Source organism: Brassica napus, chromosome A6 (genome assembly GCF_020379485.1).
Source record: "Brassica napus cultivar Da-Ae chromosome A6, Da-Ae, whole genome shotgun sequence".
Lineage (NCBI taxonomy): Eukaryota > Viridiplantae > Streptophyta > Magnoliopsida > Brassicales > Brassicaceae > Brassica > Brassica napus.
Window position 1 is genome coordinate 16205550 of NC_063439.1, and position 22167 is coordinate 16227716.

The window sequence follows — 22167 nt, forward strand, 5'->3', positions numbered from 1 at the left end:
TAATGGTGGCGTGATTTTGAGCATGGATCGAGTGCTTTAATGATTGCTTTTAATATCTTTGATTCTTGTACTTTTTGAATTGATTCTTCCGAGTTTGGTGCCCTGGAACTTGTGAGTCCAGGGTGAGCTTTGACTTTAGTGAGCCTATGTTCCGCTTGGGCTTTTATGATGATCGATTATCGTTTCTATCGATTTCGGGTCAGAATCTCGGACCAGATCTGGAATTGGGTAGAACAGGGTTCCAACAAATAAAAAATATGACAGCTGATCAGTTGATCGAAGGTTATCTACAACAAAAACAGCATAGACCACCAGTCACCAAAACTGAAATTCTGATTAAAATATTCTCAGTGAGATCGTAGAGAGTATATATATATATATATATATATATATATATATATATATGTCCTATAGAAAAAAAAATATATATATATATATATATATATTTATGTTTATTAAATTGTACTTAAATTTTAATATTATTTTGAATTTTTTTAGTGAATCTTAGTTTTAAGAACATGAATTTAATTTAATCTAATTATATTGATTATTAAATAAAATAAATTGTTTTTATAAAATTGCTTTTATAAAACTTTTTAATGTGATACTAAAAGATTTATACGAAAACAAAAAAGAATTGAGGGTTAAGAGAGCATTTGGAAATGTTAAAAAGCATTTTATTAACAATTGTTGATGGGAGTGGAAGATCTGTGGCCTAGTGGTCAAGGTTTAAAGGCTTCTACACTCAACGCAATTTCTACAGGAAGAGATGTGAGTTTCAATTTCCGGAGAAGGTGAATTATGCAAAAAATTAGAGAAAATGCTTACAAGAGATCTTCAGCATGGCGCAAGAAGTGCCGTCAGGAATGGATCTCATAGGGCTGCAGTCAGACGTGAATCTCCTCATAAAGCTGGTAAAATTGTCGGCTGTAATATCGTCTATGTAATGTTTCTCATAATTTGTAATAGCATAATTAACCAGAAAAAAAAACAATTGTTGATTGGATGATAAAAAAAAAGTTTAATGTTCTGCTATAAACTCTACGAATCAAGCAATTAGTTTTCAATCGGGATACTCGGGCGTGTTTTGGAAAAGTAGGACTAGGATTGTCGTAAGGTTCTGCAGGCAGATATTCAACGAATGGCTAAGCGTATTTTCAAGCAGAGGACGACAGAGTTGATATCTAGAATGTACCCATAGCTAATACGGTTGCAGAACACTGATGGGAAGAGGAGACCATTAAAACTTTGGTTAAATGAAACTATGATGGTAGTTTTCAGATATAAAGGAATAGGCTGATCATTACAATACTCTTTTGCTATTTCATCCTAATTGATTCAAGCCTACCAACGCACTGAGCCAGTCCAATTTTTCTACAACAAAGTTTTCCACAACTGTTATTTGTTTTGCGTAATTTCTTCTCCAGCGGAAGGCAGCAAAAATTATAAGAAGTTTGCTGTTGTATGACGATGGGACGGTATACAGAACATCCAGTAATGAGTATAGCTACTAGCTCGCTAAAAATGTTTAGCTACTAGCGCGCTTAAAATGTTCACGAATAAATCTCTCGGCGTGAGACGGGTATCTATCTCGAACATAGGCTCGAAGACACTTCTGGTAGGAGAAATCTATCCATCCACCATCCGTTCTCACAACAAACAGGCACCTCGAGTGCCTGAACTGAGGATGCCGATCAACCTGGCATTAACAATAAGTTTTTTTAGAAGCAAGCAAGAAGTTACTCATCATGGTCCAAGAACATGCACAACAGTTCCATATGATTATTTTTATATTTGTAGACTCTCATATAAAGAGATGTCAGGCAACCTGAAGTAACGCACCATTATAAAATCAAGACCGCAGCCAATTTTATCTTTGGCGTAGGGGTGAAAAGCAAGAAGTTTTTCCATGATAATTTTCTCATCCTCAAAGTCCAAGCGTTCTCCATCCAAATATCTGCTTATCAAGATGAAAAAAACAGACCAGTAAGACCAGACCCACCTTTCTTAATTAGCTGCCAAAAAAAAAAATGATAATTGCCCTTATGCTACAAGATTTTGATGCCCTTAAACTCTTAGATAAATTTTAGTACCTAAAGTTGGTGCTGCAAGACAGCAAAAATAATCTCCACGAAAGGGGTATGCACTGAAGCCTTAGCTAGCTAGAAAAAAAAAGATTCCCGTTTGGCTATTGTTCTAGTAGACTGAAGATACAAGAGGAGCATCTATAACACTATGGAGGACCTAATTACTCTGCATCTGCATAGACAACTATAATCCAAACATCCATGTCTTTGTACCAAGAGTTTGGCTTGGTTGGAACTGTTGTAGATTATGCCTCAGGTAATGAATCAACGGATTAAGCAAAATTGCCACATCAATCCAAAATGGTGTCTCTACGATGTTAAAGAAGTCAATCAAGAATCAACCAAAACAAAATCAAAAAGTGCAATTTACCTATCGGAGTGAAGAATATCTTTGGCGAGAAGAGCTACAGGTTCGATATCTCCAAGTATCTCCGCCTCAAGGTTCTTCCACTTGCGATAATCAGGATCTTCATAACGCCAATTATCATCAACAGGAGCCGTCGAGCTCATGGCCGGCATGGGAGAATCATCCTCGCGAAACTGCGGTTTATCAGCAAGAGAACACAACAGACGGCGCCGGTGAGAGTGGAAACCCGCCGATGCGATGCTGAACTGATGATGACGGTAGTTGAGAAAACCGTTGCGGAGGAGGAGTAGCGAGGTCATTGACTTGACCCCCACCTTCTCTTCGATATCACCTAACGAGAAAACTAAAGATGAGTGAGGAAAGTAAAGGAAAGCTTGCACAGTTGGAAGAAATCTGGGAAGAAGATAAGGACGAAAAGGACAATTCCTCAGATTTTTTGTATCGATCGGGCCCACGGAACGACACCTTAGATTATCTCAAATATGACGAAGACGGAGCATCGAACCTGTAATGTGGAAGCCAACTGACTCGTTAGTCGTAGAGCCACCTGCTTAAATATTTTATTTATTATTTAATTCATGACGTACACGCTTCTATAAATATCTTAAAACAATGATCCAACGGCTCATATATCGTATTGTTGCGTGTCAATACTGTACGTAACTCATCGCCGAATCTTTCTCCTCATTTTATCTACGAGGGTTATTTTTTTTTTTTGAGAAAATATCTACGGGGTTGGAACCAAAATTTGTAGAATTGGATGATTTTTAAGAGTTGAGTGTTTTTTCTTCTTTTGAATAATATGTAAAATTTGTTCAGAAAAAATAGTTTTTACAGCCATGGTTACTTTAGATAAAAAAAAAAAAATTCTTCACAAAATAACAAAAATGAACTACTTGTGGAGAACAATATTTGCAGAGCATCTTCATAGTGCCGAATTCTCTTAGAGTCCATCGTCAGACATTGATTACGAATCTGTCTGTCTATGATTGAAGTCTGTTGTCCTGCTAGAACCGGCTGAGAGCCATGACGACGGTTGTTTCTTTCCCTCCAAATAGAATGCAAAGCCACTTGGAAGCTGTAGCGTATTAGGTAGAGCTTCAACATCGCGAGATTTTTATCTGCAAGAATCACCATACTTCATTGCCATTGATCAGAGAAAAGAGAGGGAAGAAGTCCCTGAGCCAGCCCCGACCAAACCTCCTGAGAGTAGCTACAACTGAAAAGGAGATGATCTCTTGTTTCGAGATGTTGTTGACACAAAACACAGCTCGCATCAATACCAACATTCCTTAAAAACATTTTGTCTCCAGTCATTAATCTGTTATGCATTGCTAGCCAAGCCATGAATGCATACTTCGGTGTTGCATAAGGAAACAAGATTAGTAGAGTGCCAACTCACATGAAGGCGCATGACTTAGAAGAAGAGACCATATATTTCTAGTATTGAACTAAGTTGAGTGATTTTAAGAAGTTACTCTTGTCTCCAAATTGCACCCGAACTTCATCTCTTGATTGCTTAACCACTCTTTAATTACGGAATGTTTCAAATGTTTGTTGAATCCACGCACATTCCAAAAGAAACTTGACATATTAATGTTTCGGCGAGAAGAGAACCTTGTGCTCATCATCGGATTTACATCCAGTGATTTGGCCTTCTTTACACCTTTATGCGCAACCTTCTTCTCTTTTACCGTCTAACAGCTGAGAAGTCAGAAAGAATATTGGGTTCTGTATTCCGTGGATGGTCAGCTATGACTAACTACGAGCACAGTCAAGGTGGTAGGATTTGGCTAGTATGGAGAGATTCTGTTCGTATGACACTGGTCTAAAACACAGATCAGCTAATTACAGTTTCAGTTGGCTTACAAGACGAGGAGGAGTTTTTCTGCACAATTTGTTTATGCAAGCAACCTGGTAGAAGGAAGAAAAGAGCTGTGGGAAGATATATGTCATCACCATAACTCTCCATTATTAAAAAAATAAAGTGTGGTTGATTATGGGTGATTTCAATGAGATAATGGAAAGAGATGAACACTCGGGGTTTTCAAACTTGCTGAGAGTGCCTAACAGTATGCGATATTTTCAGAGGATGGTGCTTCACTGTCATCTTCTTGATATGGGGTATCAAGGCCTAGTTTTCACTTGGTGCAATAAGAGGGATGAAGGATCAATCTGTAAGAAACTAGACAGAATATTAATGAATGATGTGGCCTTTCATCGTTTCACTAATGCTACCCAGTGTTCGAACCTGGAGGCTGTTCTGATCAGAGGAGGTGCAGGATCTGTCCGTTGCAGCCTTCTGAGAAGATTTGGAGACCATTCACATATGTTAACGCCATTGGCAGTCTACTTAACTTCTTGCCAATGGTAAAGGAGTACTGGGAATCAAATGAGAAGTTATTCCATTCTACATTTGCCATGTATCAGTTTAACAGAAAAAAGTCCCTAATCCGCGAGATAGGAAGAGATCAACTACGTAACCCAACTAAGAGAGCTAAAGAAGCTCACTCTACACTTTGTGAGAAGCAGAAACTTACTCTATCAAACCACAGTCCAATAGCGATCCAAGAAGAAGCAGTAGCATATGAGAAATGGTTACACGTCGCTGAACTAGAGGAGGATTTTCTAAAGCAGAGAGCAAAGCTTCATTGGTTGGATGTTGGAGATCAAAACAACAAGACATTCCATAATTCGATCAAATCTAGGCAAGCGCAAAAAACCATTCGGGAAATAAGGTGTTTGGATGGTAGTGTCGCTGTGAAGCATGAGGAAATAAATAATGAAGCAGATAGATTCTTTTCTGCCTTTCTCAACCAGATTACCGCAAACTATCAGGGGGCTACTGAGGATGAATTAAGAGAGCTAACTGATTTCAGATGCAGTTAGGAAGATCGTAGAGCTTTGGAAGCTGATGTCATAGCAGAAGAAATAAAGAAGTTGTTCTTCTCAATGCCATCAAACAAGTCTCCAGGGCCTGATGGATTCCCTTGTGAATTCTTCAAAACTGTTAGGTCGGTGATTGCTCATGATTTTACAGTCGCTGTCCAGTCTGTTTTCAGAATGGGATTCTCACCGAAAGGCATCAACTCGACAATCCTTGCTCTAGTCCCGAAGAAAACTGATTCTTCAGAGATGAGGAACTACAGACCTATTGCATGTTGCAAGGTGCTTTACAAGGTTGTATCAACAATTCTTGCAAATATGCTGAAGGTTGTGTTACCAAGGATAATCTCTGAGAACCAATCAGCATTTGTTAAAGGGAGGCTGTTGATGGAAAACATGCTATTGGCTTCAGAGCTGGTTAAGGGTTATCACAAGGACTCGGTTTCGCCGAGATGTGTTATGAAGATTGATATATCGAAGGCTTTTAACTTTGTCCAATGGTTCTTTCTCCTCCAAATTCTAGTAGCATTGGGGTTTCTGGAGAGATTCATTCATTGGATCAAGCTGTGTGCCACCACTCCCTCCTTCTCGGTGCAGGTAAATGGTGACCTTGCAAGGTCCAAATTTTAGCCAGTTGGGAGGACGAGGTTTCCATCCCAAAAGAATTTTCTTCTTTCTTTCAAGATCAATAGCTTTTTCGTTTTTTTCTCCACAGCTTTGATAAGAAACCAATGATTTACTCCATCATACACTTGATAGAGAAAGTCTGGAGCTTTGGCAGTAGAGCCTTCAAAGAAATACGAGTTCATGTTCTTCCATATGCTCCACATGATCCAAGGTCCAGCTTGATACACTAAAAATGAATCCTTGCTACTGTCAAGTTAACAGTGGCAATTGTAGTATTTGAGATTCAATCCAGAGGACCAGTTTACTCTTTACTCTTATGAGTTCAATGTTAAGCTGAGAAACAAGTGGGTTTTGAGAATTAATTGTGACAAAAGTAACAAGAATGCCTCGGTAATTCGAATTCAATTTAAATGAAGCTGGCTTAGGGTCAATGATCGGATGTTAATTGCAGAACTGAACAACTATTCAAGTGCGATGAAATACGGTCTAGAACTCAGATCACTCGGCTGGAACAACTCACTATCGTGATCTTGTTCCCTATGCGTATCGGTCTTGAATCCTAAGCTCTCTCTTGGAACAAGACGCGATAGCAAGCTTTAGATGCGAGATCTGATTAGTTCACTTAATACCCTAATATCTACTCTCGCTGATTAGGGATACAAAGCTCATTCAATATATGTCAACTTATCTCCTAACGGTTAGCTAGAGGACTAAATCAAAGATCTAACATTAAGTGATCAGTTCAATGCAGGCAGTAAGATCAATATGAATGAAGACAGTTGAGATCACTTATTTGTGTTCAGTTCATGCGGCTAACACCCTACAACCCCAAGCAAGCTTAGCCTACTACTCAATCATAAAGCAGGATGACACAGACATGATTTCTGAATAATACTGCATATAAAATAAGTAGAAAGACAAGGGTTCAGGGTAATCTTCTCGTGAGAATGAGAGATGGAGCCTTCTCCCTTACAAGTTGCGTAAATCCAAAGAGAAATCTAGGTTTCTTGCAAAACTAGCGTGAGTAAAAGAAAACGATAGCCTAGGCCTTTTATAGGGAGGCGCTAGTGATAGGAAAATAAGAGAAAGAGAAAGTCGAAACTAGGGCAAACTCCCGGAATAGGAAGTTTCCTTAATGATCGGGAGCAGTCTAATGCTTGATCTCTTCGGGAGCAACCCTTGGGTTGTTCTAAATGACTGTTCCACGTTGAATCCTTCAAAACGGCATCTGACTTCCTGAAGCTCTCTTCTTTACTCTTTCACCTGTTCCCAACCTGGAATGATGTAAATTAAGCACGAATTAGGACTGAAAATGAGCTCAAAGTGCACATATATTGGTATTAAAAACACCACATATCACAGCTCTACTTATATTCGATGGAATAGAGGGGATATCTCGAGCTTTCAGCACGTAAAATATGTTAGAGTAGACTGAGGAAGAAGAGAAACCTGAGTGAGGCTGAGGGAAATCATTTATCGCCCAAAATCATTTATTTAATTACAATCTAGTCGCAGAACGTTTTTCATAGACTTTTGAGAGGATTCTCATGACATATTCTTTAGAGCTCCTTGTAAACATAGAGGAACGAGATCCAGTTTCGCTTCATCACCATAGTGCCCGAGTGTATTAAAATACTCAATATCAACAATCCACTCCGAAATCTTCGATCCATCACAAAACGGCATCTCAACTTTCTTCAATATACTCGCACAGTTCTCTAAATTCAACTCCTCCGCTCGAAACCCCATCGAAACGCTCCGATTATGCTCCAAATTAGGTCGATGTACCTGAGATGTCAGATTCGACGAATCCGAGAACTGATCCATCTCCTGAACTGGCATCTTCCGAACGGCTTTCATCATCGCGTGAACCGCGGAAGTCAAGTTTGTCACTGCCGATTCCATCGAAGACATCTTCCCCTCCATCGTCGACACCGTCGAATTCGTCTCTTCCTGCGACTCGTTCAAACGACTGAACGCGCCCATCAAAAACTTCACTTGACCTTTCAGTGACGAAGTCACCTCCTCCAGATCTTCCTCGTAGATCGACTGCATCGGAAAACCGCTCGTCGACATCCAAAGCTTCGCATTCGAAATTTTCACCGCACCAATGATAGATTTAAGCAATCCTGAATTCTATAACTTTTGTAAAACTGTGTTTATTGAAATCCAAATAGCTTAAAGTAGAAATACAATCACGATATCATGACGATAGTGAGAGAAGACGCATAGCGTCTTTCATCTACAACATCAAGCATAAACATGAAAAGAAAGTTTTGACTCTATTTAAACTATCTCGAGCTCAAACGATCGTAACGGCAAAGCCTCTCTCCGCACCAGAGTATTTGCCAACTCTTTATTCTTCAAATCTTCTGCCTCTCTTCAAGTCTTTCCCTCCTCTACTTATTTGAATCTTTCCCTCCAACGGACTCATCCACGTCACCACCATCAACCCCTCCTCCTCTGTTCCTCCTCTTTCGATAGTAGGAGTTATGGAATCTATCAGTCTAATGAATACATTATTTCCTCGCTTTTTGTGGCTTCTTCACAGGCCATCGTAATGAATCTACAATCTGTAATTTAAGTTCATCTCTTTACTACCGTGGTCAAGACGTTTACTCTGGATCCAACAGTAACCATACTTACCCTACCGTGAGTCCTAATCATATATCTGTATTGCTCATGATTCACACCGTTCACTTTAACCTAATTGATTATTTCAGGGTAAATATAGATACCTGACTTCTTACAAAAGGCATAATCAATCAGGTTAACAATGCTCACCCTAGAGAAGACAATGATGCTAGTGGAAACAACTCGCTGGACGCATCTAGAGGAAACTGGTGGGAAGGCATATTCTCTTACATAATGATCTTTGTTACATGTTACAATCCCATATTCCCATGTCTTTCTTTGTTTCCTTCTAACATTCCCCATATCTCTCTATTTTTGCAGGTTCACTTTATTATTAGAATCTTCTTTCCAAAGTATGAAGAACATCAAATCACAGAACGATTTCAATTCTGCGTATCAATGATGCTTTATTAGTCTCTTTGTCTAATATTAATTCAAAGACTAGTTTTGCGTACTTAAAAACATTCGAGTTCTGCATGAAATGGCAGTTAAACCTAAAACCTGAAGTAGAAACAACAGAGATGATTGTCTGTGGCCATCTAATCTGAAACTCAATCATTTAAGCGAATTAGTATTGTAGAGATCCAAAAGAAAATATGATAAAGCATACAGGACAAGGAAGAGAGTATATTTGTGTTTCTCTGTTTAGAGTTAAGCTAATGTTTATATATTTTTGTATTTCAACTCTGCGTGATGTGGCAGAGTAACTCAGAAAGATTTATCTCAGGAAGTGATCTAAGTCAAATCTTTTTTTTTTTTTTTTTTTTTTTTTCTAAGTCAAATCTTTAACAAGAAGTGTTGTAGAAAATATCAATAAAGTGCTAATAAATGAAAGCGTAAAGAACAAGTAAGACATAGATAAGAAGTGCAGAAGGAACAAGCACAACAAGAGGAACAATAGCTGCAAGCGTGTTAAAGCTTTTCATACATTCCAAAGGCCCAAGCTTGACCTGAACAAGATCCACTAAAGCCATCGTCAAGAACCCACATCCCAAAACAGATCCAACACACGAAGCCACGATTCCAACTCTCAAAGCCGCCAAATTCACGCGCCCCATTCCCGCGTTTAGCACCCGCGCCTCCTCCTCAACGATGCTCCCGTTGGTCGTTGTCCGGATCGCTTGCTTGAGAGACATAGCGATGAGGCTGGAGAAGAGAAAGAAGCTGAAAGAGTAAACGTGGCTTGAGACTAGCCTTTCCGCTAATACTGGGCCTTTTGCGGCAACACATCGGCGAAGATGTTGGTTTCCGGCGGCGGCGGAGGAGGAAACCGGGAAGGTGATGTTTCCGCTTGTGGTGAGGCCGAGGAAAAGAGCGAGCGAGAAGAGGGAATTGACGTTCACGATGCCGTCAAGAGCCGTGACGTGGATTAGCGTAGTTGGGAGGAGCTGTCGCCGGAGAAATGCCACGGCGTTACCGGAGATTGCCATCTAATAGATTTGAATTGTTGCGCTCGCTATACACTTTTGAGGGACAAATATAAATTTGTGTTGAACACATAATGGTGTGTTTTTCTTTTGGTCCGGAAAGACTGGTAGAAAGAGTGTGTAGCGTAGAAGCCAAGCATTGCGTGTCGTCTCTGATCAGGAAAAACGACGGGACAGGCGATGATGGGAAACGTGAAACCGGATTTTTCGATCTACTTTGCTAATCACCTTTTGGTTATGTAGCGAATACGCAAAGTATTCAACACAAGAGTGCATTATTTATTGACTATTGTCCTACAAAAATAAACGTAAAGTAGAAAATTAAGTACACAAAAACGTGAATCTAAAGCACATACAACAATCCAGCACAATTGAATGTTAGTTTCAGAAGATGAAGAACTAGATGATTTGTGTTATTTTTGCGTGTCCATTGAGGCATTGACCATTGTAGGGAACAAGGGTGACTTGCTTTCTTCACCAGAGTTTCTTTCTCTGCATTTACTTCTACAAAACCATTTATTGATCAAACTGAAATTACGAGAATGCGCAGCCGAAATGAAAGATGAATGAGTAGACGAATAGAATATTACGATTCGATGGTAAAATAATAAAAATAAAAAATTATTAGGGAGAAAGCTCGATGTTGGAGATGGCGAGAAGCCTTAAAAATGGCTTGGTATGATCTAAAAATTCCCCTTATGTAAATTGATTATTGTAAATCCGCAAGTGAAACTTAACTATTCGAACTTGTTAGACTTTTCAATGATATTGTTCTTTTTAGAATATTTTTATAATAATATATTTCATATACATATATATATAACTTTGGCCAATATTAGTATATTCTAAAACGTATAAAACATTGCCCAGACGTTGGATTAATGGAATATCGATCAAACTAGAGAGGGAAGGAAATAGAAAGACCGAAACAAATTAAAGTACAAAAACAGCACACGATAAGTCAACAAGATCCAGAGTTTGTCAATACAAGCATTAAGAAAACCTGCAACTGGTAGTTGAGGCTTCCTTAATAAAAACAAATTTGACTAGATAGGTTTTTAAAGGGAATACGCGCTAGTACTCCTCCTCTTGTTGGTATTCTCCTTCTTCCTCATCCTCGTACTCGCCTTCTTCATCTGCAGTTGCGTCTTGGTATTGTTGGTACTCTGAGACAAGATCATTCATGTTGCTCTCTGCCTCCGTGAACTCCATCTCGTCCATTCCTTCGCCAGTGTACCAATGCAAGAAAGCCTTCCTCCTGAACATAGCTGTGAACTGCTCACTCACACGCCTGAACATCTCTTGGATCGATGTTGAGTTCCCAATGAAAGTGGAAGCCATCTTCAGACCCGTAGGTGGGATGTCACAGACTGTTGATTTCACATTGTTGGGGATCCACTCAACAAAGTAGGAAGAGTTCTTGTTCTGCACGTTCAGCATCTGCTCATCGACTTCCTTTGTGCTCATCTTGCCACGGAACATGGCGGAGGCTGTGAGGTAGCGGCCGTGTCTTGGGTCAGCAGCACACATCATGTTCTTGGAGTCCCACATTTGCTGGGTGAGTTCAGGGACAGTGAGGGAGCGGTACTGCTGAGAGCCTCTTGAGGTGAGAGGAGCAAAACCCACCATGAAGAAGTGAAGACGAGGGAATGGGATCAGATTGACCGCAAGCTTACGGAGGTCAGAGTTAAGTTGACCAGGGAATCTCAGACAGCATGTGACACCAGACATTGTGGCAGATATCAAATGGTTCAAATCACCAACTACACAAAAGAGAGACAAGGATGGAGCACAAGAAACAGTAACAAAACAAATATGTAACAGAGATGAAAGCATGAATGCAGTGGAAAATTTGCAAAATAGAAATGCTATAAGATAAAATGGCCAAATCAAGTTCACAAAGATAAATAGAACTCTTAACAGATCAAAAGATTCAGGAAGAGTAGGACATACAGCTGGGGGTAGTGAGCTTAAGAGTCCTGAAGCAAATATCATACAAGGCCTCGTTATCAAGAACCATGCACTCATCAGCATTCTCAACAAGCTGGTGAACAGACAAGGTGGCGTTGTAAGGCTCGACGACAGTGTCAGAGACCTTTGGGGAAGGAAACACTGAGAAGGTCAACATCATGCGATCTGGGTACTCCTCCCTGATCTTCGAAATCAACAAAGTACCCATCCCAGATCCAGTTCCTCCTCCCAAGGAATGGCACACCTGAAACCCTACAACAACAACCTCACAGTTCAAAAGCCAAAAGCATAACAAGCTTGAAGAAGAAGAGTTCTACTTCTATGTTACCTTGAAGACAGTCACAGTTCTCAGCTTCCTTACGAACAACATCGAGGACGGAGTCAATAAGCTCGGCGCCTTCAGTGTAATGTCCCTTGGCCCAGTTGTTACCAGCACCAGACTGGCCGAATACGAAGTTATCGGGACGGAAGGTCTGACCGTAGGGTCCAGATCTGAGACTGTCCATGGTGCCAGGCTCCAGATCCATGAGCACAGCACGAGGGACGAATCTTCCGCAGCTAGCTTCGTTGTAGTAGACGTTGATGCGCTCGAGTTGGAGATCTGAGTCTCCCGTGTAACGACCGGTTGGATCTATGCCGTGCTCCGCGCACACGACTTCCCAGAACTTGGCACCTATCTGGTTACCGCATTGGCCACCTTGGATGTGAAGGATCTCTCGCATTTTCGCTGGGATAGATCTAGGTTTTCTTTAATTAGATATACACCGAGCGACTGAGTGTCTGTGTGTGTGACTGAGGAGTTTTATATTAGACGAGTTTTTATTTTTCTTTTTAATATTTCTTTTATTATCTTATCGTTATCGCCTTATTATTGCCTCATAATAAATATTAAATATATATATATATATATATATATGAGGCGCCGATTTGCTTTTTCAAAATTTGAAAATAGTCTTCTTCCTTTTTTCCCTAACAAAAAAAAAAAATAGTCCATTTCTTTGTGGAGTCTTGTTTTTTTTTTTTTTTTGAAGTCTTCTTATTATTATTTTTTTGTTTTTTTACAAAGCAACAGAAAAAAAAACTTACAAAACCAGGTCCAAACAAAATGAAAAAACCTAAACCCATAACCTTAACAGAGAATTAAAAAATTTAGCGCTAAAAAGATCGTAAAAAACACCGCCGAACAAAACATTTACGTCCGCAAAAAATACTTCCAAATCAAGAGATCGGAGACCAAAGCTGAATTAAAAGCACTTTTGCTAAAAAACTAAACAATTGAAACTAAACTAAGCGAGACAAAAAGAAAATCATCTGCCGCAGTAAACGAAAAAGTAGATAACCATATCTAAAAAACAAAAAGAAGAGGAGCGCACATAGCTGGAACAAGTAGATTTGTTGGCTTAGCTGGTTCAGATCAGTGGATGGATCGACCTAAGTCGCATCCTCAACCGACTCGCTTCCACCTTCACCACCATCGGAGAGACACAAGCAGAAGCTCTGCTCGCTATCCTCGCAGTAAGCTGCAAGCACCACCGTGAACCCAACAACACAAACATGAAACAAACCGACCCACTATGTTGCATTTCAACACCAAGAAGCCACCACCGACATGTCGCTAGCTGGGTGACACCTAACCACCATGAATTACAGAGGGAAGCCGAGGAAAGCTTGGGGTAACACCATTATGATCTAACCAACATATCAGAGTCGTGAAGCGTGAACTACAACATCGCCGTAAATCATTGTAACACCCAACACCACCATAGATCTCAAACGCTAGTGGGTAGAGTAGTAGGAAAACAAAAACGAAAAAGCCCTCTCACAACCACTAGAGAAACACCGATGGATGGAGAGATAAAGCGAGAATCGATGGTTTGTTTACAAGAAAGAGAATGTGTTATTTTAGTCCTATTAAAATTTGTTGTCTTTGTGGAGTGTTGTTGTCACTTGTAACTAGGTTTACTTGTAACCTCCAATTTCAAAATTATTTATTTCTCGAATATCACTTCCAATACAATAAAATTTAATCAAACAAAACCAAATAAAATATAGCTTGAAATTAGTAATATATGTATTGTATAAATATGTTTTTATGGGTAATATTAGTTTTTAAAAAAACAGCATATGAATATAATTTGTTTATAAATTGATTAAACCAAAAAATTAAAAATATGATTAATTTAAAATATATTTGCATAATTTATTAACCTATATAATATGACTCATATAATATAAATAAAAATTACTTTATTAATCTAAGTTTGATATTTGAAACTTTAATTTTAATAATATATTATTTTGTTTTAATTTAAAAGTTATTTTCATTAAATAAAATAAATATCTTTTATTTTTGTCAACAGTTGTTTGTGCTAAATACTAGTTACTTAATATTATTATAATTTATCAACTTATTTTTTTTTTATAGAAATTATCATGATTTGTAATTACTTTTATTTTAATTTTTCTAATTATTTTTATCTTGATAGTACAATAAAATAAAAATAAACATTCTATTTAAAAGTTAGAGAAAATTTCTATGATAGCGGTTTTTAGTTGATTTCACAAAAATAGCTATCAAAGAAGAAAATGACAAAAAAGTTTTATTAAAGGGTAAATATATATTTATTACTTTAGGGTTACCTAATACAGACTTAGTGTTTAGAGTTAAGAAGTGGGGTTTCGATGGTGGAGTTTCATAATTTTCAAATAAAAAATAAATATTAAAAAATTTTAAAAGAAAATTAGGGTTATTTTGGTGACAAAAACTTTTAAAAAAAATCTATTTGAGAAAATTGCCGTAAAAGTTATGATACTGAAAATAAAATGTTCTAATAAGTCAAATGTTCTAATCATATAAGCTAAAATTCAAAAATGTTATATATATAGTTAGTTTTTGTATAAAATTTAATAAACTAAAACTGAAAGTATATAAACCAAAATAAATCAAAATAAATATGTTTTAATTATATGACTAATTTTTTGATAATTTTTTTATGAATTGAAATAGTGAAAAAAACGAACTAAAACGACACAAAAATTCAAATTGATCACTTCTAGTTGTTCTCCTTGTAGCAATTAAACTATTTTTGTCAGGATACTGAAAACCGCAAATCGTTATAAATATATATTTTTTTATAAATTTGTAGTTTCTGCACATATTTTTGACCCATATATGAAAAGTAGAAAAATAATAATGGAGGACCACATGATTTATTCTTTTTTACAGAGGAGGATAACATGCTGGGTCAGACGAAATTCACTTTGCTCAGAACTCATTTGTTAAATAATAGTTCTTGACAATATAAAAAAATTAGAAATAGTGTGGGGTGCTATTATTGATGGTTTTTCGTGACACTTGTCGAAATTACCATTTAGGGTCTAAATGGTAACCGCAATTTGATATTATAAACGGTACTGAGTGAAAATACGATATGATCCAATTTTTCGATTCTAGAAGTTTAGAATCTGCTCATGTTGATCAAAAAAAAAGAATTTGTTCATGTATTTAGAAAATTCAGTTTGGTTTCAGTTCAATTATTTTGTTTTTCGGTTTGGTTTGAGTAACAAAGTTGGAAACCGACTAATATCTGAGGTAAGTTTGGATACCATTTGGTTCCGATTCGGTTCGGGTTTTCGGTTAATTTGGGTTGAATTGTCAAAAACTTTGGACTTTTTGGATTAAATATCTTAGTTTTATGGGTTTTCGAATAATTTTAATTATTTCAGATGAAAATTATTTTGGTAATTCAATTTTTAGGTATTTCAGTTTAGAAAAAATATTTTTAAAATTATTTGATTATTTTAAAACTAAATAAAATTAATATTTATAAGTTTATAAACTATATTATAAAATTTTAGTTTTGGTTTTTTGGTTCTATAGATATAAGGTCCGCTCAAATAAATGACAGGATTCAAACCAAATTAAATTCTGGTTTTTTGTTTGGTTTTCGGATAAATATGTCCATATCTACTTTTGACTGTAAATGAAAACATATTCTCGCAAAGCCTCTCCCTCAGTCTATGACTTTGCTCAACTTGTTCCCGCCTCATTGAGTCAATGCTTGTGTTAACCTGCTCTCCCTCTACATCTTTAGAACCTCAAGACTCTCACCCTTGCATGTAGTCTTTTCCTAAATTAAACCTTTTGGATCGTATCATTATCCTTCTTGGAGGTCATGCAGCTGAAGAAGTCGTATATTGGGGAGTGTATCAACAAGTGCAATTGACGATATCAGGCGGGGAACTAAAATGTCATACAAAGCAGTATGTCACGGACTGATTCTTCAGGACGTGCAGCCTTAGCGCCTGTTCACCCTTGTGATTGCTAAGTCAGCCTTTTGGACAACTCGATCAGTACTTAGAGAGAGAGAGTGACGTTTTTAGAGAGAGGTCAGAGCTTTTTAACTTGTTTTCTTATTAAGTTCTGAATGAAATACAAGTGAGGATCTCAGCCTCTATTTATACACAACAACCTCCTCAATGGACGGCTCAGATTAAACCGATCTAACAATCCAGATCTTTTCCCTCCTTTGAAGTAACTTCACCATGAAGTACTTTACCCTTAAGCTACTTATCCTTTAAGTATTTTACATCCTTCCACATACTTCTTAATAATATTTTATACTTAGATATTTTACAAAAGCTTAAGACTTAAGAAAATTCTAAGTAAGGTCGGTTTAAAACCTTGCGGTCCCGACCCGTTCTTGCTTCAAAAAGTTGGGGCGTTACATCCTCCCCCAGACGCCCTCGTCGCCGTATATGCCTTCAGTGCATCCCGGAGTTGCCACAAGTCCTCTTCCGGTTCCCATGTTGCTTCTGCCTCTGGCAGTCCCTTCTATTTGATGAGAAAATGGGTCTGTCTCGGGACTCCTTGCTTCATCACTTCCTTGGACGCCATCACCTCTTCGACTCTTTGTCATAAGACTTAGTCACCACAGCTGGTGCTCGAGTCGAAACTCCTCGGGTTTGGTCATCCTCATCATCATGGTACGGCTTCAGCATGCTCACATGAAAGACTGGATGGATCTTAAGTGTATCCGGTAGGTCAAGTCGGTGGGCGACCTTGTTCTGGTGAAGCTACTTCCTCAACAGTTCAAGGCATTCCGGAGCCTACACAAAGGCTTGATCCGGAGGTATGAAGGGCCATTCGAGATAGTTGGGAAGGTGGGAAATGTTTCCCACTCTGACCTCTCTCTAAAAACATCACTCTCTCTCTCTCTCTCTCTCTCTCTCTCTCTCTCTCTCTCTCTCTCTCTCTCTCTCTCTCTCTCTCTCTCTCTAAGTACTGATCGAGCTGTCCGAAAGGCTGACTTAGCGATCACAAGGGTGAAAAGGCGCTAAGACCACACGTCTTGAAGAAGCAGTCTGTGACAGTTGGTATCAGAGCTTTTTAACTTGTTTTCTTATTAAGTTCTGAATGAAATACAAGTGAGGATCTCAGCCTCTATTTATACACAACAACCTCCTCAATGGACGGCTGAGATTAAACCGATCTAACGGTCCAGATCTTTTCCCTCCTTTGAAGCAACTTCACCATGAAGTACTTTACCCTTAAACTACTTATCCTTTAAGCATTATACATCCTTCCACATACTTCTTAATAATATTTTATACTTAGATATTTTACAAAAGCTTAGGACTTAAGAAAATTCTAAGTAAGGTCGGTTTAAAACCTTGCGGTCCCAACCCGTTCTTGCTTAAAAAAGTTGGGGCGTTACAAGTAGCTCTATTTAATCTCAGCCAGAAATGGAGCCTTGTCAAAACTTTCTGGTTGTGGGAATGACGAAACAAGAAGCTCACCATGGAGAAGTGATGCAGAGAGATATTTGGATATATTCCAAACATTATTATTATCTAGTTTATTATTTATTTAAGTATTTATTTTAATTAGTGGAAATTATCTTAAAGTTTTTAATAGTTTTAAACTTATCTGGTTCTTATATAACTAGATTTATTTTCTTCCTTCAAGATTCTAACATATACCAAGAGCAACTAATCTAGTGGCAGACAAAGCTTGCACGAGGTGCTCGGAGTTCCCCTTCAGTTGTGTTCTATGTTGATTCTATCCCACCGGCTTGGCTTTCCGAGTCGGTAGGGCCTTTATCTTAGTTTAGTTATTATTGTTGTCAAAAAAAATTTTTAAAAAAAAATTATATATATATATTTAGGTTTCTTATGTCATGAATGTTTTCAATAAATTAAAAAAAGACATTGATCTTTTGTATTTTTAGACTAAATAAAATCTTTATAATATTCTAATTTTTTGGATATTTTCAGAATCAACGGATCCAGGTTATTAAAGAAATCAGGTAACGTCATTTTATGCTGTACTTAGCTGGGTTTCTATGGTGTCTCTTGAATTAAGGCAATTATTAGTAACCTACAAGTCAACATAGGGAAACTAATTGATCTTGTTGAACGCGAAGTGACAGATCTGTTACAACCTGCTCTTGCTGTTGCACTGTGTGTTTTACGAACTAATCTTAGATGTATTGGAAGCGCTTGGTGCTCAACATGAAGGCAGTCCGTTACCAGATAGTATAAGTTTATTTACTTTCATCCCTAAAGTGTAAGACACTGAATAAGATATCATCCCAAAAAGCTTGGCTTGAGTTTGGTTGATCTGCTAACTTGCTCACTGATAAAGTAGAAGAGAAGATTTGAAGAAACGGTTAAGTATGGTGATCGCACCTGAAGAACTCGTAGTCTTTGTCAAAGTAAAGCAAGAGGCTTTGTTCCCGGCAAGAGCTAGCTCCTGTTAACAGCTACAATGATCTCGTAATTATAACCATTGCCAATGCATATCAAGAATGGTTCCAGCATGCAAGCAACACTTGAATCGACATCTAAAGAACTATTTTGGAATACATTCCGTTGATAGCTTGTCGATAAGATGAAGAAAGGAGCAGTTTATATATATAACTGAAATCTGAAGAATGTATAGAGAATAAACAACACAGAAGCAAATAGATAATGCAGATTTACATTCATTTTTTGTTGAAGAGGCCAGCTAAGCCGCCGAGCCCACCACCATCGTTCTTCTTTGGCGCCACAGGCACCGGAGCAGCGCTTTTACCACCGCCGCGAAAGGTTCCTCTGCCTCCAGTGGTGCCTTGTTCCTTCTCCACCTTCTTGAGGATTGGATCAGTCTCGTAGAACTGATCTTGCTTTGTCAAATAGCCCAGCACAAAGTCGAGGGGACTCTTCTCCTCCTTGGCGCCGCCTGAAGCTCCTTTTGCGGTTGTGGCGTAAACCCTCACGGTGGCCGGAGCAAACGACATAAGAAGCGAAGAAACCATTCTTGTTATCTCCTTACGATCTCTCTTTCTCGGGATTGTGTCTGTGTAAATGTATATGTCTTCGTGTGGCTCAAAGGGATTATAATGAGGTTTGGTGAATCTGAGCCGTCGGATCTTTTTGGCACAAGCTCTCCACAGGTGTCTTATCTTCTTTCCCCTTTCTCTTCACATATTTTTCTTGGATCGATGCAGTTCTATGTTTTATTTATCAAAAAAGGAGACTTTTTTTTTTTGAAATACGGTAGGATAGGCACAAATATAGACTTTATTAATCAAAATAACCAAAATGTTTCATTAAATAGGTAAATATACACTTATACACTAATTTAAACTTTAGGTTTAAAGTTAAGGGATAGAGATTTGAAATTGAGATTGGGATTTAAAATTTTGTAAAATAAAAAATAAATATTAAAAATTTTAAAATAAAAATTTTAAAAATAATTTCAAAAAGTACTTTCGACTTACAAAAAGAAATTTTGAAAAAAAAAAACAATTTCGAAAAGAAAAAATATTTTTTTATAAAAAAGTTTGAATTTGAAAACATATAATCTAAAACTATAAAAAAATTATTCTTTTTTTAATTTTTGAATTTTTTTTTTACTTTTCTAATTTTTTTTTATATATATATATATATATATATATCTAATGTAGTAGAGTCCTTTTACCTATTAAATGAAACATTTTGGTCATTTTCCTCATTGTGATCTATTTTTGTGATCAAAATTTAAAAATGGTATATTTAGGAGAATTGCCTTTTTTGTTGGTTTAATACGGAGCATCTTAGAAAATAGAGTGCATCCAAAATAAAATTGGGTTTTATTTCATAAATAGATATTATTTTAGAGTAAAATTAGAAAATAAATAACTACATATAGTGAATATAGTTACTTATTTTTAAAATAAATAACTTTTACTCTTAAAAGGTGAAATTTAAAATTTCTTTTAAAACAATATCTTTACATATTAAAGCAGAAGTCGTAACTTTTTCATGTGTGATTTTGCTAAGTTGAGTCATTTCTTAAATGCTTTATTAAATGTATATTAATATTATGAAAATTTGTCAAAATGACTCAAAACTTGATTTAAATGTAAAAGTATACCTAAAATTCAATCAAATTCAAAATAACCTATAATAGTGAAATTACAACTAGCTCTAGTAAACAAATTTATAAATATAACCTTATGAAGTCTTTTTTTAGTTAATGATGTCTTCTATGACTTCTTCTCCTAAACTTAATCTTAGAATTAATTTATAAATTTTATAAAAAGTATTTTGATAAAAAATAAATTGAAAGCATGTAACTATAAATGGTTAAAAATGATGTAAATTTAGATTTAATAAAATGGAACTGTTTTCAACACAGATGAATGAATATAGATTGTAAGTCATGGTTATTATTGGTTTAAGATTTGGTAACATATTTTCAAGTATTGTTTATATTTTAGGGTTAGATTATTTTAGGGTAGATTTAGAATCCTAAAATAACTTGAAATTTAGACATATATGTTTTTAATTTTGTATATATCAAATACTTTATATATTAATTTTATGTCTAATGAAGTGTTTGTTGCTATTTAGTTAATTATATAATTTTAGGATTTAGGATTCCTTGAGAAGTCTTTTAGTGCGTTTTATGTTAAATTAAACCAAATTTTATATTTTTACCTTCAATTTTAACATAAAGAACTTAAAACAAATTGAATTTAACCAAAGAAGATCAGTTACCGGACATATAAATAGATTTTTTCACTTTTTACCGGTAAAAAACTAAAGAAGCCCTAGCATTTTCTCTCCACAGGCGATTTAAAAGGCGATTTTGGTGAAACAAGGCGATTTTGAAACCTTTTTTTTATTTGTCGTCTTCACCTTTGGTAATCGTTTTTCCTTTGTGACCGAAGAGTATTTTAGTATCTTGAACTAACCCACTTACTTTTTTCAGATCTGAAAGCTAAACGTTGTCATTGGTGTCCGCCGCTGGTAAGTTCTTCATCTTTCATGTCGATTTATCAGGGTTTAAGTTTAGGCGACCCATACAGCCACTATTGAACCCTAAACGTTGTTGTTTATATTATATCCATTCAATTTTGTAGATCTATCACTATTGATGTTGTCTGTGGACCATAACTCATTTGTTTCCGACCATAACTCCTCCACTTTCGACTATAAGTTCTGGATTTTGTTTGATTTATTTGGGGTTTTCTTTAGATCTCTAACCGTTCTATTTATTAGATTTTCTCTTCATCTTACTCTATTAAAAGAGGAATATAAGCTCCATTGAGCCTATCCACCTCAACAAATTAAATCAGCCAATGAAATATGATTTTTTTGCCATGTCACTATTTATTGAATCCTATAAAAGACTTCATCTTCATTGTTCTTATTGAAGTCTCTGAAATTGCCGGTATCCTACATTTAAGAACCTCCATTTTTTTAAACTTAATTCCCTTCGTTGATCCTTGCAAGATGAGAGACGATGACGTTTCAACTTCTGTTGTTTCTCTCTTTATAACTCTTTCGCTGAATCTTAGCCAAATGTATCACTTTTTATAATTTGGAATCCTCCTAAATTTTAGATGTAATATTTAGTTTACAAAACAAAATAAAATAACCATACACTACATTCTCATCTTTATTGTGTTAATCATGTTATTCTTTTTTGGTTTCGTATGATGAAAACCTATTTTACAACACATAATCCATGATACATTTGAGAAGCTAAAAATAAAAACTTAAGCCTTTTTCAAAAATAAAAAATAAAAATAGAAAACTCTATACTACAAAATATATGCAAAACATAGTAAAAAACATTCGGTTTAAATGTGTCAGACAAGAATATATTCTAAATTTACACTGTTAAAAGGGGAATATA

General features: G+C 36.6%; 4 protein-coding genes across 5 annotated transcripts; all 4 read right to left on the reverse strand.

Annotated features, from left to right (window-relative positions):
• Positions 1 to 1252: 1252 nt before the first annotated feature.
• Positions 1253 to 2972, reverse strand: LOC106347710 (protein DCL homolog, chloroplastic-like). Of its 2 annotated transcripts, none has more exons than XM_013787298.3 (3): positions 2458 to 2972; positions 1843 to 1957; positions 1253 to 1699 (listed from the first exon to the last, which is right to left on the reverse strand). In XM_013787298.3, the coding sequence occupies exons 1-3, from the start codon at positions 2751 to 2753 to the stop codon at positions 1529 to 1531; spliced, it is 582 nt and encodes a 193-aa protein (XP_013642752.1). In that variant the 5' UTR covers positions 2754 to 2972; the 3' UTR covers positions 1253 to 1528. The 2 variants fall into 2 exon arrangements, with proteins under 2 accessions (XP_013642752.1, XP_013642753.1); XM_013787299.3 differs by having other exon boundaries at positions 1829 to 1957; positions 2458 to 2858.
• A 6427-nt stretch (positions 2973 to 9399) lies between these two features.
• LOC106351763 lies at positions 9400 to 10347 on the reverse strand. Its single transcript, XM_013791510.3, has one exon. The coding sequence runs from the start codon at positions 10029 to 10031 to the stop codon at positions 9423 to 9425; it is 609 nt and encodes a 202-aa protein (XP_013646964.1). The 5' UTR covers positions 10032 to 10347; the 3' UTR covers positions 9400 to 9422.
• A 592-nt stretch (positions 10348 to 10939) lies between these two features.
• LOC106347711 (tubulin beta-2 chain) lies at positions 10940 to 12798 on the reverse strand. The gene is made up of 3 exons (XM_013787301.3): positions 12328 to 12798; positions 11982 to 12251; positions 10940 to 11791 (listed from the first exon to the last, which is right to left on the reverse strand). Exons 1-3 carry the CDS (start codon positions 12719 to 12721, stop codon positions 11103 to 11105), a joined length of 1353 nt encoding a protein of 450 aa, XP_013642755.1. The 5' UTR covers positions 12722 to 12798; the 3' UTR covers positions 10940 to 11102.
• A 6089-nt stretch (positions 12799 to 18887) lies between these two features.
• Positions 18888 to 19469, reverse strand: LOC106347712. The gene has a single exon (XM_013787303.3). It carries the CDS (start codon positions 19295 to 19297, stop codon positions 18986 to 18988), a length of 312 nt encoding a protein of 103 aa, XP_013642757.1. The 5' UTR covers positions 19298 to 19469; the 3' UTR covers positions 18888 to 18985.
• Positions 19470 to 22167: the final 2698 nt, after the last annotated feature.

Bases quoted from the DNA above. Each gene is read 5' to 3' on its own strand.
- LOC106351763 (XM_013791510.3), bottom strand. From the start codon at position 10,031: ATGGCAATCTCCGGTAACGCCGTGGCATTTCTCCGGCGACAGCTCCTC.
- LOC106347712 (XM_013787303.3), bottom strand. From the start codon at position 19,297: ATGGTTTCTTCGCTTCTTATGTCGTTTGCTCCGGCCACCGTGAGGGTT.
- LOC106347710 (XM_013787298.3), bottom strand. From the start codon at position 2,753: ATGACCTCGCTACTCCTCCTCCGCAACGGTTTTCTCAACTACCGTCAT. The intron at 1,958-2,457 runs GTAAATTGCACT...CTTGATAAGCAG, and splicing joins GATATTCTTCACTCCGATAG to ATATTTGGATGGAGAACGCT. The intron at 1,700-1,842 runs GTGCGTTACTTC...TGTTAATGCCAG, and splicing joins GCGGTCTTGATTTTATAATG to GTTGATCGGCATCCTCAGTT.
- LOC106347711 (XM_013787301.3), bottom strand. From the start codon at position 12,721: ATGCGAGAGATCCTTCACATCCAAGGTGGCCAATGCGGTAACCAGATA. The intron at 12,252-12,327 runs GTAACATAGAAG...TTGTTGTTGTAG, and splicing joins GAACTGTGACTGTCTTCAAG to GGTTTCAGGTGTGCCATTCC. The intron at 11,792-11,981 runs GTATGTCCTACT...TCTTTTGTGTAG, and splicing joins TAAGCTCACTACCCCCAGCT to TTGGTGATTTGAACCATTTG.